Raw genomic sequence first — 20,218 nt, forward strand, 5'->3', positions numbered from 1 at the left:
CCCTGAATACATAACACGCCTCTAGTCAAAACATCTGAGGGGCCTAGCTATAGCCTGAGCCGCATCAGATCCGATATCCCTGCATGACATCTAACGTTAAAAACACTTTGTTAAAAGTTTAATTGTAAACTTAATTACATTTGAAGTGACTCGTATAACACAACTGTTTTGACTTCTTGCGTTTTAAGAATACCTATTACCATAAAATGTGAATTTCGTTGACGATTTTGTAATCGGTAAAAGGGTGTGGTGTTCGGGTCATACGTCATGCATGGAGAGCCTGAGTTATCGCTAAAGCCAGAAGCCAGTGCGCCTACTGCCATACGCTTCTCCCATGAAAGAATGTCACAAAAACACTTTCAAATAAGAGTTACTGGGCACCGGCCCCCTAATTACTACACAAACTAAAATCCAGATATTCATATACACCGTCAGACAAGCCAAACTCTGCTGAGAAGACGCATGGGAAATTGGTCTCACCTGTATATCAATAATCCATCTGAAAAACAACTTTCAACTCTTGGCTGGATCATAGAGCAAGGACCTGCTCTATGGCTGGATGTACACAATCTACAGTTTGTTTATGTAAGAACATATGTATGCAAAACGTTATGAGGGGAAATAGTAAGTAATAGACCAAGTCACAATTGTTACTAGAGTGATATTGAAGTTGTACTTTCTGTGGAATTTCTTGTGCAGGCAGACAGGTACACTGGTTTTGTCAAAATTAAAAATGATTTTTTATTTTTTATTTTTTAATAAACCGTAACAGATGAACAAGTTTTGAGATGTGGTCTTTTCTTCGTCTGATTTTCTTTTATAAAGATTGACGGAACAGTCTTTATAGAAATGTAGTATGATGTATTGAGCCCTGCGACATTGAAGGTTACACGGTCAGTTATTAAGACAAACAAGTTTCTTTTGAAACTACAACATTTAACCAATCAATGTGCTTTACATCATACCCCATAAGCATTCCTCTAACTTGCTAAACTCTTTGGGTATTTTTTCTAACACAAAACACAATGTACACAGATTTACATTAAACGTACACCGTTTGAGGATAGTAGAAAGCGTGCCAAAAATATTAGTTGCTGAGGTGCTGTAGTTTTTGAGAAATGAGTCAAACAATGTCATGAAAATACGTTTTTACATGCTAAAATAATTTTCGTCTCATCATCACTGAGGCGAAAATTATTTTCATGACATTGTTTCACTCATTTTTCAAAAACTACAGCACTCCAGCAGATAATATTTTCAGGGAAGCTTTCTACTATCATTATCTTCAAACTGTGTAAGTTTAGTGTAAATCTGTAGACATTGTGTTTTTTTGTCCTACAAAAAGGCAGGGAAAACACAAATCTGATGGGTTAATCAAAAATACGAAACGGTCTCCCTCTATCTCAGGTTTGCATTATACGTCTTGGTATAACAAGAAAACCAATTGCCATGACGGGAATTGAACCCACACTGATTATTCAGGCAGTTTTTGCATATTTGGTGTTTTTGTCACAATTCTTTTGTGGTTTAACTTATCTTTCTTCAGTTTTTTGTGTAAATCATACTTTTATAATTATTTCTGTATTTTTTAATGTTCTGTCTTGGAGCTTTGTTGTCAATGTTTTGACCTGTAGCCTAAATTTTCCATTTTTACTTTTTAATGGACAACTAAATTAATGACGTGAATTATTCAACCATCAGACATTTCAAAGCAGACGACCAATCAGCCCCACACACAACAAAGTGAGACAACAAGACCAACCATTTGACTTCAACTTGAAATTTAATGTTCTGGCATATTATCCACTTTCTATCAAACTCCTCCTTCAAAACTCGTGTTTTAGCCACTTTCCTAAAAAATCGTTCGGCTTGATTTCCCTTAAAAGATAGCAGACCTAAGATAACCCTTTTCAAAGCGACAGCAACGAGCCTGTCCGAGCGGCCGTTAATTTCCCCCGTTTTGTTTGATTAGTTTTTATCATACGGGTACGTCGAACTCGCCACTTAAAATCTTCTAAATAATGTGACGGTCATGTGGATGCTAATAGTCTTCTTGTTGCTATTACTAGAAGGAGCTGGGAAAGGCTTGGGAGTTGGCAGTCTGATTTCTAAGATAGCTTTGCGAAGCGAGTACCGACATTCTATCTCAACGGCCGTGACATTGGATGGGCGGTGATGCTCCGAGGTGATAACGGGACGAGTGCAGGCTTCCACGTGCCGATAGGAAAATGTAAAATTCACGGTTATGTCAACAAATCGGCCAGATCTCGAACCTGGACGGAGTAAAACCGTTCATGCGAGTCATAAGTGATCTTATAATGCTGTATCAGTCATCAGTGAGTGCCAATCGAGTGCATTAGCTGTTAAAAACACTACGCTGCAGATCAGAACAATAATAAGAGAGAGTTGGAGAGAAAACTAGTCCCTGGCACGTTTCTCAAAGTTCCTTCTTTAACAGTCAATTTCGAGACATTCTCTTTTTAGATCGGTGAATAACAAGCAAAGAGCTTCAGCTTGTACGTGGGCTGGACAAATGGGTGGGGTTGGGGGAAATGAGGGCTTAATAAAACCGCTAAAGACTCCTTGATAGCGAGGTCCATTAATGGATTAAAACAAAATGGCAGGGTCATTTTGTTTGTTACTTTGTTATGTATGGTGGCCTTGAAGGGACATCAAGCATATTCATTTCCGTAAGTATTCACGTAAATATTCACAAATCTTGCCCCAATTAAAACATATTTACATCAAATTCACGTAAATATGTTGGATGTCTCTTTTTAGGGCAAATATTCGATAACCCATTACGTGTCGAATAGCCGCCATGACTGCGTTGTATTACAAATGTTATGTCCCAAATGTGCCACCTGAGAAGCGCCATTGTCAGTAACGTTCCTCAGGTTGTGTATTTGTATTAGAATTATTCTTCCTGAGTGGACCTACAGTAGTACAGTCAGTTATACAAAAAAACTTAAATTTGCAACAATTAATTTGAGTCTATGTAAGGCTTTAGACATGAAGCTTTTATCAGGTGTATCAAAGCACACAACTATATGTAACGAGGGTGTTTTTTCTTTCATTATTTTATTGTAACTTCGATGACCAATATAAACCAAAATTTTCACTTGAGAATACTTGTCTTTGACAAATACCAAAGGTGCCCAGTGTCTTTAAAGATTCATGTCTGTCTGCATTTATCCACAAAAATAATAGGCAATGTTGGGATACACTGGTCTTTGACAATAACCAAAAGTATACCCTGCCTTTAAGTGGCAAGTCTAATCGTCAACCTTTACAGTCGATCCTGGCGCTTTACACCATTTTTCCCCAAACAAATGCACTCACAACAAACAACGAACATACAAAAGAGCTTTACACTTGACATTCCCCTTCGCTAATTAAACCTGACTGCGTAATCACAATAATAAAAACAGAAAGGCTTGCACCGAGAGGCGATTGCGTGCGAGTAAACGGCCCTGACACATTCGACACGGTACACCCCCTCCTCCCACCGGTCGGGGTGTTAAAACTACAGGCGTAACTTGCTCATGATGAGTTCATAATGGACCCGTTTGTCCCATGGGGTCTTGGTGAGGGAATATGCCGTTGCTGGGTCTACCCCCCTCTTGTCAATAATTAATGGACGTGCTTTACTCCCAGACCATAGTTCACCGATAGCGTTGCCGGTGTTTGACGCTCACGGTTCCGCAACGCCAACTTGCGGACGCATTGGATCAGCTACTTTTTAAAAACTGGGTCGGTTGAAGAGGAAGTTACGTTTGGAGTTTTCTCTGATGTCAACATTTACAATTATATGGGTAAATTTATAGTTTTTTCTCTGTTCAAAGTATGTCAACCGAACTTCAGAAATCCGAGAACATTTTTCATCTTAATATTTCAACAACTTCTTTATGCATACATTAGCGGCGAAATGTGCCCAGCCGGCATACAGAGTGATTCCTAATTGGGAAGGGGGGGGGGGGGTGAGTCAAAAGGGAAACTAGCTTTTGTAAGATGTTTTCAAAACATAATATGGCAAGTGGTTCACATGTTAATACAGTGGATGTAATCGTTTTGTAATTGTCAGAGACCGGTATCCTCACTTGTGTGTCCCAGCATTGTGCATAAAACAAGAAACCTTTGAACATTTTGGGCAAGAAAATAATGAACGAAAGAAAAAACATCTTTGTTGCATTGAATGTTGTGCTTTCAGATGCCCGATGAAGGCTTCATGCCTGACGTATGACGGTGCCTTACTCAGACTCAAACTTTGGGGTGACAAATCATTTCTCTTAAACTAAATTATTATTGTTCAAAGGGGTCGTTTCTAAAAATATTTTTTTTATTATTACAAATAGCTCTGCGGGGTGCTCTTTACATAAATTTGTATGGTATTTAACTGTGTTATATTATGGCATCACTGGCAGACATGGTCACTGGGACTAGCTACCACAAATGTGTTTCTTTTGCGTTTAATGTGTTATATTTAGTTTTATAAAAAAAAAAAAAAATGAATTATTAATTTTATGAATCAAATAACATAAAATAACAAGCACAATCAAACTCCTTAAGTTAGCCAACTGTTATTTGCAACTTCGACGAACAAACGTGCCTAGAGGAATTTACTCAAGCGTTCTGTTATTCATTTGACTTTAAAGGAACACGTTGCCTTGGATCGGTCGAGTTGGTCTTTGAAAAGCGTTTGTAACAATTTGTTATAAAATATGATTAGAAAGATATTTTAAAAGTAGAATATAATGATCCACACAAGTATCACTCGAAACTGCGTGGTTTTCCTTTTACCTCGTCGACAAACACGGTCGGCCATTTATGGGAGTCAAATTTTTGACTCCCATAAATGGCCGACCGTGGTAGTTCGCAAAGTAAAAGGAAAACCACGTAATTTCGAGGCAAATGTGTGTGGATCATTGTATTCTACTTTTTAAACATCTTTCTAACCATATGCATTTTAAAACAAATGGTTACAAACGCTTTTCGAAGACCAACTCGACCGATCCAAGGCAACGTGCTCCTTTAAAGTTTTTAATCGCTGTATAAAACTCAAAACATCAAAATAGTCAGACAGAGTGCCACCTTCTATATTAAAAAGACTGGAATTCAGTTTCATAGAAATATCTGAATGAAAGAAAATTGTATTTTCTTATCAAAATATGCCAGCAAAGTACCAGTCACCATGTACAGTGGAGGATATTTGGGCTGGTGACCATTTCTGTTGAACATTTTTTTTTTTTTTTTTTTTTTGCCATTGAAATGGGATACCATCTCAATGAATACACAAACATGTTTCTCTTTTTAACATAATGCACAAAGCATCTCGAATTCGACCCTGACTAGATAGGCTGGTACCCTTTAGACACTACAATGCATTATCGCTTTACCGATACAAGGTATCAACTCTAGATAATCTGTGAACGTCTCCAGGAAATGAAGGCACATTTGTAATTCTAACAGATTAGGTCTTTCTAAATTTCAAGCTTGACTTCCAAGATTAATTGAGTTGTTGCTTGATTTACTAACGGAATTTGGGGGAATCAAAGGAAGACAAAACACCCTCTGAATGTTCTGGTACTTCACTGGTGGTGACTTAATACCCCGCTGTTTTCAACGGGTGCGATTGGACTACAGCAAGCTCTTCCGCCAAGAGAACTCCCGGACAGACAAAGTAACAATTTGCGTTGCAAATCCACATAAAGAATCTGTTAATTGGTTCTACGTCTCGTAAGAAAGCCAACCATCAAAACGTTTGTAAAATGTTTCCCAGCTTCCAAATCGCTATATTATGCTTTCATCCCCGTAAACGCTATGATGAAATGAAGACTCAAACAACACACTGGCCCAATGTAACGATTTAAACTCAATTTCTACAAATTTCTCCCAAATTAACCAATCATGCCTCGCCGTCCACAGTGGGCAATCATGCTGAAGAAGTTTTCGTCTATAATAGAGTTATTAGTAGTACCATTCAATATAGAGTTGATTCTTTCTCCTGAGTCTGAACTAAACGTACGGCAGGGCAATCCCCGACTTAGCGTTGAGACATTCACCCTTGACAAGAATTCAAACTTACAAACTGCGCTCTCTCTTTTTCACGTCAGTGTAGACGAAATCCTTTTGTAACAGCAAGACGTAGTCAATAAACTTGGATTAGCTTCCTACATGGAATCCCTCGCTCCACTGCAGAATATGTAATCATAATGTTTAACGCTTGTTTTGTTGTTAATCATTGCAACTTCACGCTCGTCTGGCTTCGTCGCAGTCCCGGGTTCATTTCTCCCGTGGACGAGGCCGCCTCGCTGCCTCTGTGCACCGCAGAGTCCCTACGGTGCTCCAGAGGCTGGGCACGGCAGCTGGGTCGGCCTGGCCACGGTACGCTTGATTACTCCGTGAACAGAGAGGCTACTCTTTCTGGATTATAGTAATGCTTCCATTACCTGCTACATCGAGACTTCTGTACCCTAAGAAGGATTTTTCGTTTGTAAGCTTTGGAGTGATACACGCATCGATCTTCTAAAAGATTCATCGGTTGTGCAGTATGTCTTAAGCAACTCGGCCTTTTCCTTACAGTTGTTAAAACCAACCATTCCCCCCCCACAATCAAACATTTATTGCAGACTCCAAAACAACCAGACAGCCCGTCAGCTTTCTATTACCGACCGCACTAACGAAGTAACCAAATGAACATGACAAAATACACAGAGAGTAAACACATCTCACTCCATCATTGCTTTATCCTGTTTATCAATATTTTCAAAATTCCTCCGAAATATTTGCGAGGGAGGGACAACCGACACCGAAGATGCATTGCTGTCGTTGAAAATAATTTGTTTTTCTCGTATAACTTACACAAAATATCATAATAATAAAGACAGATACTTCTCAGTGTCTTTTGTCAGGTTCCCATCATCCGATATTTGTAATTCTTAATTGATTATATTGTTGTGATATGGTACCAGACCATTTTTCCATTATAGCTTTACACACGTGGTGACGAGGCAACACAGGGGCAGCTATAAAACAACGCGGCAAAATTTCAAATTCACAGTTTTCATCCCATCACACAATCTGGCTGGTCCAGAAAAAAAGTAAATGTAAATGGTCTTTGAGATTGACTTGAGCTGACTGCCTCGAAATGGTCTTAATATAGCGTGACATGAACATGGTTTTTGGATTGGTGTCGTGGCTGAGCGGTTAAGAGCACCGAGTTCAAACTCTGGTGTTTCTGATCAGCAGAGTTTGGGTTCGAATCCCCAGCCGTGACACTTGTGTCCTTAAGCAAGACACATAGCCATTGCTTCGTCCTTCGGATGGGACGTAAAGCCGTTGGTGCCATGTGTTGTGTAAACGCATGTTAAATAACCCAGTGCACTTATCGAAAAGAGAAGGGGTTCGCCCCGGTGTTCCTGGCTGGATTGGCAGCATATTGCGCCACAGCACCTTGTAAACCATTACATGGTGCTTACAGATTAGGTCTTATATCTCAAAATTTGCCCCACTCCTTGCAGTTATAATACCTGGCGCTTTGTATCCTTTGGCAAAAGGCGTGTTATAAATACGGTTATTATTATTATTATTATTATTATTATTATTATTATTATTATTATTATTATTATTATTATTATTATTATTAAATAAGCCAGAAGAGCTTCAAGCGTTGTGATAAAGACAAATAAACAAACAACGCTTATGCACTTTATTGAAGAAATCTGACGTTGAACACGGAAATAATTTGTGTTGTTGCAGGCATTTAAACTTTTCTTGTCGTTTTTACAATTATTTTATTTCAGTTTCATGTACTCTTAACTATTTTACATTCTTCCAAATGATAACAACATAGAAAATAAAATAAATAGACATAAGTATTTACATCTGTATATTAACGGCTGCGTAGTTAGATCCCAAGTCAGATTAAACAAAAGAAAAGAAAAGTGGGATCTAAAAAGGAAAAACAAGCTAATATACTGGACAATAAATCAATATGTACACTCTCTTCAATATAATTATTTAAATTTGTCATTAGAATTGTTACTCGTCCTTGTCATTTCCTAAATAAATTCTCACTTCTTGAGAGAAACTTTAGACTGTGTGATGATTTTATCGGCTGTAGAAACTCCCAAAGTTTCTTGAAGTTCTTATAAGAACATTCTTTCACAAACTAATTTTATTCTCTTAAAGGAACACATTGCCTTGGATCGGACGAGTTGGTCTATAAAAAAGCGTTTGTAACCGTTTGTTATAAAATGCATATGGTTAGAAAGATAATTTAAAAGTAGAATGCAATGATCCACACAAGTTTGCCTCGAAATTGCGTGGTTTTCCTTTTACCTCGTCGACTAACACGGTCGGCCATTTATGGGAGTCACAAATTTGACTCCCATAAATGGCCGACCGTGTTAGTCGACGAGGTAAAAGGAAAACCGTGCAATTTCGAGGCATGTTTGTGTGGATCATTGTATTCTACTTTTACAGCATCTTTCTACCCATATGCATATTATAACAAACGCTTTCCAAAGACCAACTCGACCGATCCAAGGCAACGTGTTCCTTTAATACATAAGACGATGGTGCTCCAATGTGGATTTAAACCAAATGACATGGGCAAAATGGAAATAAATATGTGTTAACTCACGCACACACACACAAAACAACTACTTGCTAGTTTTTTTTCTTCAAAATTATTCAAATAATATGTATCAGCTTATTATCGTGGAATTTTAAAGAAGAATTTCCCATAATCACTCTTGAGTCCATTTAGTGAAAATAGCTTTAAATCCAGTTTTGATTTTCGGTTTTTGAAAAGCAGTTTCCCGCTTAAGTTTGACATATAAATATAAGATCGAAAAGCTTTCAAGAATACAATTTTATGTATACTATCAAATAACTGGATATTTAAGTCAAAAAACTAAAACGGGGATTCAAAACCTTGACAATTTCTTCGTGACCCACGATAAGTTTCAAGGGAAACTTCTTAGAAGAGCTTTATAGCACACGAACCAATTCATACGACATGAACGTACGCCCCCCCCCCCCACACCTCCGCCAATGGGATTTGTGTAGCGTTTGTAACTTTATCTTGGTATCTCCACTGTGCAAATCTGTTCTAGCTTTCAGTGAACCACAAGATGAGTTCTAGTTTTGCTGTCAACATTTGCCGGCTCTTTCTGCTCATCAAATTGATTTTTTTTTTCCAACGCGAACGATTAGGGCGTTGATATAACAATCAACAAAATCGAAAAGTTATTGGATTAAGAAAGGCATTGTCTCGTTCAAACGATATACCGCGGTAGCATGGAATTCCTTGCTCTGTACACAAACTGGAGTGATTTCCCGAGCTCAAGAAATAATTTGAAAATTAGTTTGAGAGGATGTTTTTTTTAACGCGACATCTCTTGGGAGAACATACTTAACCTCATAATATGTTGCACGGAGGACTGATTTTTGTCGAAGGAATTTTCAAACGAATTTTCACAGATGACTGTGACTATAAAAGAAAATAAATCTACTATAAACGAACAAAATACATAACAGAAATCTTCGCTTGTACGCTGACGGACACGAGATAATGTCAGGATCTTAAACGTTTCATTCTTTGTTTTTAAGTCAGTTAAAGACACAGGTCACTATTGGTAATTGTCAAAGACTAGTCTTCACAGTTGGTGTATCTCAACATATGCATAAAACCTGTGAAAGTTTGAGCTCAATCGGTCGTCGAAGTTGCGATCTATTAATTAAAAAAAACACCCTTGTCGCACCATGGTTACACGTAGTTGTGTGCTTTAAGATGCTTGATTTCGAGACCTCAAATTCTAAATCTGAGGTCTCGAAAACAAATTCGTTGAAAATTACTTCTTTCTCGAAAACTACTTCACTTCAGAGGGAGCTGTTTCTCACAATTTTTTTACTACCAACCTCTCCCCATTACTCGTATATAACCAAGAAATGTTTCATGGTAATACTTTGAGTAATAACCAATAGTGTCCACTGACTTTAACATTGGTAGATTGTTTTTATTTGTGTTCAAAGATTATACTACACGAAAGCTGACAAATGTTCCGAATTTATTACATTTTTTTTTTTAATTTATTAAAATTAAAATCTATTTTTGGGGGTCAAATTGGCAGAAATTTGACCCATCATCATTAAGAGCTACCAGCAGGTGTAAACATGACAGTACTAAACGTATAGCAAAGTATCTGGGAAAGTTCGTGCTAAAATTAAATTGAAGTTAAAACGTGAAAAGTTTGCGCCAACTTTTATTTATGGATTTGAATCTTTCGTTGTGGCTTGGAATTCTCAATATTATCTTAAATATTGAAACATATAGGTGAACGTCTTTTCTTTACAGTCATTATGTTTTAACATGAGTGGCAATTTATCACAAGTTTATCCAATGTCAGAGTACAGTTGATCCAATCTTCAATCATTACAACAGTTTCTTTAAGTCTTCGAACAACGTCAACTTTACAAGGGTGAGTATACTTTGGGACTAGCTTTAAGAGTGGTGGACTGACGGTGCTAGAGCACAGATCCCAGGTACTGGTGCATCCCCGTCTCTGTGGCCCAACCCTACAGCCGAGAGGGGCATCGCAGACGAAGCGTGTACTCCGGACAAAGAGTGACCAGCGGGATGACCATGCCGGTAGTGATGATGACAAGCACAGGGGAGGGTGGCTTGGGACGGGACAGAAGTGGGTGCTATGAAGGACGAGCTGGCCGCGGCACTGGCTCGAGCTGCCAGGAGGTCCGATGCGGAGAAGCTAGGAGCCCCAGCCGGGGAACCGAGGCGGGCGTATGGGTGACACATTGAACGCAGGAGGTCCGCCGAGCGACTGCGAAGATGTACGGCGTAGCTGTTATACGCATCGTGTGACGCACCGACTGTTGGGGAGAGAGGAGGATGGCCCGGCTGGTAGTAACTGAACGCTGTAGAGGGGCAAGGGTACGGTAGACGTCCGGTCAGCATGAGGGAGTAGAGGTTGGGGTCCATAGCGGCATGGTGCGGCCAGGAACATGCTGCCATTGACATTCGTTGACGTTTATCTTTCATTCGTCTGTTCTGAAACCAAACCTACAAGCGAAGAAAAAGAAAATCGTATGAAATAAACGCAAAGACAAACATCAAAGACAGAAAAACATGAACATGCTCTTCTTTCTTGTTTCCTGCTACAGCTATATTGTTTACCGGAAATGAAAAATATTATCGGGTTTGAATTTTGGGTGAAATGCCACAAGACAGAGGGCATGTATAGCTCAAAAGCTTACCCAGCAAGAATTGATTTCCAAGATCAGAATCTTAATGACAAAACTGTAAACTTAATCACACCCCCAGTCAACATTTGAAGATTTTGTTAATTTGAGACAGTTATTAATTGCACAAATAGAAGTAAGCCCTACAATAACTGTCCTCATTACGATCCAAATAACTTCCTATGGGGATCCTTCAGTGAGCTTAAAATAAGAAACTGGTGCGAGTCTGACTTTCGCTTTAATGAAACTGTGTTCTTGCCAGTTGAAAGGGCTGTCTGCCTTGCCGAAGGCCTTCGTCCAAGAGAACGGTCAGCGCGGAAGTCTCGGACATCCAAAGGACGCGCACATGCTGAAGGGTAGATTTGCCCCTTAAAGACACTGGACACCTTTGGTAATTGTCAAAAAATACCAGTTTTCTCAACTTGGTGTATCCCAAAATATACATAAAATAAAAAAGCTGTGTAAATTTTGGCTCAATTGGTCATTGAAGAACAATGAAAGAAAAACACTCTTGTTTCGCATTACTTTGTGTGCATAAGACTTCAGCTGAGGTATTTTAATATTAATTTTGTGTGTGTGAGAAATTACCTCTTTCTCAAAAACTATACGTTACTTCAGAGGGAGTCGTTTCTCACAATGTTTTATACTATCAACAGCGTGTCATTGCTCGTTGCATAGTAAGTTTTTGCTAACAACTATTTTGAGTAATTACCATACCGGTAGTGTCCATTGCCTTCACAGCTATCAACTATTCTGGAGCAACCCGACGTAATATCAAGTTTAACCGAGTATTTTGTAATTACTGTTTGACAAGGCTCCTTTAAAGCCATTGGATCCTTTCGGTACAGGAAAACAAAAACAAGTTCACAGATTTACAAATAATTTACAGGGTTTACAGAAGGTAATGGTGAAAGACTTCTCTTGAAATATTAGTCCATGAAATGCTTTACTTTTTGAGAAAACGGTAAAACAATATAAATTCTCGTTAGCGAGAATTACGGATGTGTTATAAACACATGTCATGACACGGCGAAACGCGCGAAAACAGAAGTGGGTTTTCCCATTATTTTCTCCCGACTCCGATGTCCGATTGAGCCTAAATTTCCACAGGATTGTTATTTTATATGTAAGTTGTGATACACGAAGTGTGGGACTTGGACAATACTGTTTACCGAAAGTGTATAATGGCTTTAAGATTATACATAATTGAATCGTTGTGTAAGATTGGAGTCATTTCAATCGTCTTAGTTTAAAAAGATTAAACCAAGCTGCTTTTTTTCATCGAACCTTTTTAATGCACTTAAAATGTCAAGACATTTATCACACTTACAAGTTACAAGTATTAAACTTTATAGAGACAAAAAGCGCGGACTCGCGGAAAGTATAGTAGTTTAGATGGAATCATATTTCAAGATGTTTAGACTTAATGTTCATCTTATCCCAAATAAGGTTGGAGCATCACTTAATATTCGCCATCTCAGATTATCATCTAACATAGAATGTCTTTAAGAAATACTTAAAAAAATAACAACCGCGAATAAGCCAAAACAAACAAGACAAGAAGAAAGAAAGCCGCGTTACTCACAAGCTGCCTTTGATCATGAATAGTTGATGATTTCTACTTTATCATCAATGACTGTCATACTTCGTCTGCTCGCACAATTACAAAAATCTTAATGGGTGTTTAGAAGGACGATCTTTCAACGTCGACTTATTTCCCATCCATTGATACCGCCCGGAATAGTACCGCGACTTTTGTGTCTGAACTCCGCTGCTTTACTTCTAACTCTTTCGTGTTTAACTCAAGAAAATCCCCTTAAAAGAGTATCTTTCTTGCGCTAATAGTCGTAAGTGCCTTCTGAATTATGTAAACAACTAAAGCTTTCTTGCTCTGATGAAATAGAATGCATTGGGAGCTGATGACGAGGCAAATTATCGAAATATATGATGATTCGTTGAGGCTTTTATTAAGACATGAAAGGCTACATTACCGTACGTTTTGAGTAAACAAAATATGGATAAATACTCGAGACAGTCTGAATAAATAATATTTGCAAATTTAGAAGGATATGACGTGGTTCTTTCGGACTCTTTTTATAATTTTGCGCTCTACTGGTATGATTATGATGCAATGATGAGTGGTAAGGAGGCGGGGAAAGACAGAAGGGGGTGCGTGTGTGTGTGTGTGTGGTAGGGGGGTGGGGGGGGGGGGGGTCAGATGACCCTCTCAATTAACGCTGAACTAATCAGTGTAGTTTTGAATTGGGTGTTTAGCTGCAATTAAACGATTAATTCTTAAACGCCTGCTGTATTAATTAGTCAAATGTTATGTTAAGAAACTTGCATAATTATCTCAGAAACGCTTCGACTGAGTTACCTTCAATTTATTGCAATGATGGTCCTTTGGGATAAGCTTTATTGACATCGTTGTTTTAAGTATGAACTCAACCTCAAGAACAAAATATCGGACGAAGGACTCAAACGTCTGGCCACCAACGATTTTGTCTGCGTTTCAGTTTCAGTTTGCAACAGATAATTATATTTTGTCCAAATACCGGACGAAGTTACTCTTCGTAACACCACAGCTGAATGCTGCCATATTTTCTCACTTTGTCAAATCTGAACGTTGCTTTTTGTTTTGTAAAAAATTGTATATAATGCAGTCTGAACTTGACATTAAGAAGGCGATAGCTGTCTCTGTTATAAGACAAAACATACCACAATCTTGAACTAATCAATGAAGTAGGCTTTACCTGGTCTTAAGAATCTTGTTTAAGTAAGTTTTTAAATGACGATGAATTGATGCTGCGTGTGGTTTGACAAGTCTCACCCTTAACACTACCCCAAATGTACAATTAAACCTCACTTCTCAACTTGCACTGTGGGCTACCACTCAAAGCTCTGCAATCTGCTTGTGTAAGTTGCTCCTATTTATTCCTAATTCCTATCTTTTTAGACTAATTTAAAAAATGTGAAAATACCAATAGCTGTTGCAAATTTATAACCAACCAAAAAAGACCTATCATATGGTATAAATGGCGAGAGAAAAACTCGAAACATCAGGTCATTTACTGTTTGCTTTACATTTTGAAAAATGTGTCAATAAAAAAATTATGATTTTGAGGTGTGATCGATGTAACTTCATTGACCATTATACTGCTTCCATTAGTACACAAGAAATATACATTTGTGGCAATACTATTGAGAATCGTCCTTAAATTGCGAGGGCTTGTTTTACCTTGATGGTAGTTTCTGGAAGATTTAGAGAAGTTGCCAGTTCACAGCGGCGTGGTCTTGAAACGTAATTTTCTCGTGAGAACTCCTTCTCCAGTTTGCTGATTTGCTCTCGAGTAAAGGCAGTGCGGTACCGGCGAACTTGGTCAGCGTTGGGGTCTCCTGGATCGGGGAGGACAAAATAATAAATCTCAGTGGCAGAGAGGCAAAAACAAATTTTGTGAATTTGAAACCTTGTGATTTGGAAGAATATTAACCAAAGTCAAACTTTATACCTAGACCTCCATGCTTAGACCTAGTGTGGCAGTCGTTCGTTGATAGCACAAAACGATGCCTATATACATACATCCAATGACATGATGATTATGAGAGGATAAAGATGTGTTCAGTTTAAAATCTGAAATGAAAACAGAGGTTCGAGGCAAGTAAACAACTAACAGTTTGATACCACCAAGTTCTTGAAATATATGAATTTTTATTATTTTTATTCAGGCCTCACTTAACCCTTTCGGGCTGGAAACCACTTTAAACTGTTCTATGTCTTTGACAACAAATTATCAAAAGCTCTACCTAAATCACACAGGGTATGATGTTAGAAAAAAACACAGGGGGTAGACATTTTTTGACAACATACAACATGATATATTATACAGGCACTGATCTAGTCACAGATGGTAAAACAGAAATTGATTGATGTGTACATTAAAATCAGAATGCGCCACCTTTCCACAAATTAGTTCTCAATTCGAGGAAACTGGAATGCAAAAACCACAAAGAAAAGGCGAAGCGCATTGGCTGGAGGGAAAACATTGTCTCTCGATTCACAAACAAATTATCATATTATCGTGAACATTCTTGAAAATATTAAATATTTATTAGAAACACTGCTGTCGAAATAACATTTTTATAATGACCCAAGATGTGGCAGCGTGAATGCGAATTAGCCAACTCCTTAAAAGCTCACCCCCTTGACATCCCTCGTTGTGGGGCTACAAAGAGACTTTCCTAAATTGTTAATTACATCTTAGAAGATAGGGCTATCTTATTAGAGCGATATGATGTCATGTGTCACTACGAGAGGCGGTCCGGCCGCACGGTTGTTTGTGCTGACAGTACCCTCGAAACCCCCACGGGACCTTGTGACAAGTTAATTCCCCCACTCGCGATTTGTCAAAATTGCTTGTTCATGGCTCGCCGAGGCGTGTGGAGGGAGAGGGTAATATCATATCAAATCAATTATAAATAAGCCTTATTCATTTGGCTATTAACAGAAGCGGAAGGCCACACTCTAGACGACTCTTGTTCATTTTTGTTTGATATCAAGCACTGGCTCATTACGAAATACAGACAATCTTATAACTGTATGATCAACATTTCTGATATGTTCCATTTCATTTTATTTTATTGATTGGGATCCTTGTTGGATAAACTTCGGTTTGAAGTGCAGATTTAAAATGTCAAGAAATGAAATTGTTGGTCATTCAAACTTCGATGAAGAGCAATTAAAATAACTACCTAAGATGAAATTATGTCTTTAATTGTGATTTTTATGTAAATCAATTTCATTACGAAGCCCAATTCAAAATATTTCCAAAGTCCTTCATAATATAAGTGCCCATGTATAGTGGGAAATGTTTGTAGTGAAATACACTCCTTGTGCGCAGGAAAAGGCAGAAGCAAGTCGGTCTGCAAGGAGTTACAGGTTAAGCACAAAAATAAGTTTCCAGTTCAAGCTAACCATCGTTTATGCTACAGACAGGTATTCACTGTGCGGTTTGACTTCTCGATCTTCTTTTAAATGCATGCATTTTGTGACATTTTTTTAGCCAAACTAACAAACCTTAGATTTTGAACGATAAAGAATATTCGGTGCGAATTTTGTGCTGACAATCGGTAAAATAAGAGAATATATAATATAACTTAAAAGTCAACAGGGACATAATTGCATAACAAATAGCTTTATAAACAGCACGATATTCTTCAAACTCATTCTTAATCATTGACCGTTATTTTAGTGTTTTATGTTTGCATAATTCTCCGTAAATCTGAATTGATTGAAAATTTGATGACTTTTGCTGAAAGTCCCTAAACATTTTAAAGGTGAACACAAATCTGAAAAGGGGTTTGATTGAAAAATATGTTGATAAATTATTTAGCATCTGAAGAAAACTAAAGAAAACAAGCTTTTCTTGAAGTTGTGTTTACAGATTTTTGAGCCGAATCTAAAGAACAATAAATAACAAGATTTTTTAGCTTCTGAAGAAAACTAAAGAAAACAAGCTTTTCTTGAAGTTGCGTTTACATATTTTTGAGCCGAATCTAAAGAACAATAAATAACAAGAGTTTTTACAACATAAAATCCATGTTCTCTCTGTACTGTAATTGATTTATGTATACTTTTCATGTTCCAGTCTTTCTAGAATGAACATTCATCGGATAACAACAAATTCCATGACAAATCCTGTCTATTGTTTCCATCAACCAATAACTGAACATTGCAAACAGCAAGTATAAATTGAAATACATCTATGAGTAGTAATATCCTTGCCTTCAAATATTTAGTATAATTATCTGTTCAATTTAATTATTCATTCTTTGAAAGTTATCAAAAATTAAACGAGGCAGTATTTCTGCACGGAGACTTAAGAGTAAAATAATTTATTAATAAACTGAGTAGCTGTATGTAATGATTTATAAATCATATTTTGTCAGTGAAAACCAATAGCTTGTGAATTTGCTTTGCCACTTACTGGCCGATGGGAAATTACAACATGCAAAATGAATATTAATATTTGTAATTTTGGAATCTAATTCTACTTAATTAGTCTTTCGGTCTTAATTACCCGATAAAATGACAGGTGAGAAGTTCAAATTATTGCCTTGACATTTGCGTAATTTACTTTGATTGTTTCAGATGTTTAATTTAAAATAAAAACAAATCGTGAGGTAGTATTCACGATCAAACATTATTTCCTCTCCATTTTTGATCTATAGCTCAAAAGATACTGAATAATATCCTCTCTTATCAATCCTTTAATTTGCCGGCTGACGAAGAGGTGGGGTCGCACTGGAAATTTTTTCAAAAGATTGAAAGTGATAGAAGGTACATGACTCCTCCAAATGTATTTATTTGTTTATTTTTGTTGAGATGTTTTTTTTTAAGTGGATATTATTTTGTATGTTTTGAATATAATGATATTTAGTTTGTCTTACTCCTAACCTGAGTGAATGTTCATTCGAGAAAGGAAGGAAGTTCAAATTTTTGCCTTGATATTTGCATAGTTCACATATTTGCTCTAATTGTTTCAGAATCCTGATTTAAAATATAAACAATTGTTTTTTTGATGTGAAATAGTATTCCCAATCAATCTATTTCCCCCTTGTTTGTGTGTTTGTTTTTATTAGTCAATCTCCACAGAATTCTTTAAAATACAGCAAGTGGACAAAAACAATTTAAATACAGTCAAGAATCATAACAAACAATAAATCTGAGGAATGGTCGAGGATAACACAACAAGCTAAAAAGCTTTATTTCCACTGTGGTGACCTTTGAATAAAAATACATTCAAAAAAACATTCAAGAAGATAAACACTTATAAATAAACATGGTAAAAAAAACGAGAATAAAATGTGGAAATTCCCTCTCAGATCAACTGAATATCTTTACCCTCACCTATTCACCATTTATTGGTTGAGGTGTTTTGTAATAAAACACGTGTTTACGTCTCGAAGAGAACTAACGATGGATTAATTGTAAAATGTATGCCCCTTTAAGTTCGAGAAATCATTCAAAATAGCAAATAACTCATAAGGAAAAACATTTACTCATCTTAAAACAATAATTGTCTGTACACTTGGAACTCTCTTAAGTCAAACTTGCAATTGGATCCACGAAACCCTGAGTTGTGTTTTCATTCGGCTTAAATATTTCTGTTTGCTTCAAACAGGTCAATCAGATTGTGTTGAAAAAGGGAATTCTGGAAGTAGTACACGGCCAAGAAGGTATACAATATAGACAATTATTATCTCAATGATCAGCCCTGAACTCTTACTTTAATTCCTCATTGTTTAAAAATTAAAGAAAAGTATGGACATACCTTTTCCGTAGTCCCCGTGTACCCCTGATGGGAGAAGATCATCACATTTATCCGACGGCATGGGGCTAGAGTCGCGCTGAACCCCGCCGCATCTCTCCCTGACTCCGTGCCGATCCTCCCCGTCAGAATCGCTGCTCGCCCCGCTGAATTCATGGTAGTGGAACCCCATCTCGTTACCTGGGGATGTTCTAACATCAACCGACTCACAGCTCTCTCGTACCCGTCTCTGGGAACTCGGGTAAAGGCGTGTTTCCAACGGGATGTTCGGGGAGTTAAATGGATCCGGGCTGGTAGAGATAGCGATGGCCTGACTCGGTTCCATGGTGGTATTTTCGGTGGCTGGCATATCGTTACTAGTCATAAAAGAAAAGTGAACAGCGGGGGTTGCGTTGTCCGTGTTGAGTCCTCCACGACTAAATTATTCTACCCGTGGTTGCGGTTAAAATGCCTCGCTATAAATTCCCCTCTGTAATGATGATTTTAAACAGTTTGAAGGACGAGTTTGATCTTTATAATATTACGATGAGTTGAACCATAGAGAAATGGTTGAACCTATACTTCAAGTTGTATAGTAGCTCTCTAGTGGAATTCTGATGTGGCAAATCACGGACAGGGCAGACGTGAGATTGGGGGCTCACAAGTTAAGTCGGATACCTGCTTGTGCTACCAGCATCAACTCAAGAATGGAGTCCCACAGGCGGCAGGCGATCCCTCTTCAAAGCAATGTGATTCTAATAGTATTGCTTAACTATCTGATTAAACCAATTAAAGTCAATGCTCATTAATGTTAGAGGCTTTTTTTGCTGCCTTTGTTCCGCCCCTTTAGTGTTTTGTAATTGATACTACCAAAGAACAACTTCCACGGAGTAGCCACTGAGTGGAGACGGAGTTGGGATGAGTCCATTCAAGTCGAAGGGGGTGTTTTAAGTCATGCTCTCTGAGGAGCCTGAACCGTGACTTATTAGGAGAAAATTCAAAAGGCACTAACAACGGGGTAATGCCTTTCATCCTCGACTGTATGGAATTCCATAAATGCCACTAACGGGGAGTTTCTGTGTAAAAAGCCCTTCGCCGAAGCTGAACAGATTTTATCCTTCCGTAGCTAGAGTGGTTACATTTCCTGAATGTCGAGATACTTGAATCCAGAGAGAGGCAGAGAAGTTACCACCGTTGCATTTGTGAAAAGAAATGACTCCATCATAAGTGTATCATTATGGGTCTATGGTTTTTATATTATAACAGGGAGATGGGTGTTGTGTGCAGTGAATGCATGAGGGGTTACGTCGTTGTATTCTACAACAATTTCTACTTCAATGACTCCACGCCGTCATTTCCAACTATACTTAGCTCATCTTCTTCCCTCTCTCTCTTCTTATCTACGATGGGCAAATTAGCTCCGTCGTGTTGTCTTTGTTGCTTGCTCTTTCTGAGAGGCCCGCCTCACTGGCAAAACTCTTGGGAGATTGCTTTCTTGGGAGTTCGCAGACATGAGTAATTAGTATTATCATGAGCAACATCAAGGGTATCAACATGACAAAGCCACGAGACTGAAGCGTTTTCGGGCTCAAACCACGCACACAGGGGTTTTCAAGAATCACAAGGGATGGGGGTTTCCCAGAGTGCCA

General features: G+C 38.0%; 1 protein-coding gene across 1 annotated transcript; it reads right to left on the minus strand.

The window, feature by feature from the left end:
* Positions 1–8,463: 8,463 nt before the first annotated feature.
* On the minus strand, positions 8,464–19,298 carry LOC139937437 (uncharacterized). The gene is made up of 3 exons (XM_071932578.1): positions 18,594–19,298; positions 14,501–14,658; positions 8,464–11,083 (listed from the first exon to the last, which is right to left on the minus strand). The coding sequence occupies exons 1-3, from the start codon at positions 18,952–18,954 to the stop codon at positions 10,508–10,510; spliced, it is 1,095 nt and encodes a 364-aa protein (XP_071788679.1). The 5' UTR covers positions 18,955–19,298; the 3' UTR covers positions 8,464–10,507.
* Between the last annotated feature and the right edge of the window lie 920 nt (positions 19,299–20,218).

This window comes from Asterias amurensis, chromosome 5, assembly GCF_032118995.1.
Source record: "Asterias amurensis chromosome 5, ASM3211899v1".
Classification (NCBI taxonomy): Eukaryota; Metazoa; Echinodermata; class Asteroidea; order Forcipulatida; family Asteriidae; genus Asterias; species Asterias amurensis.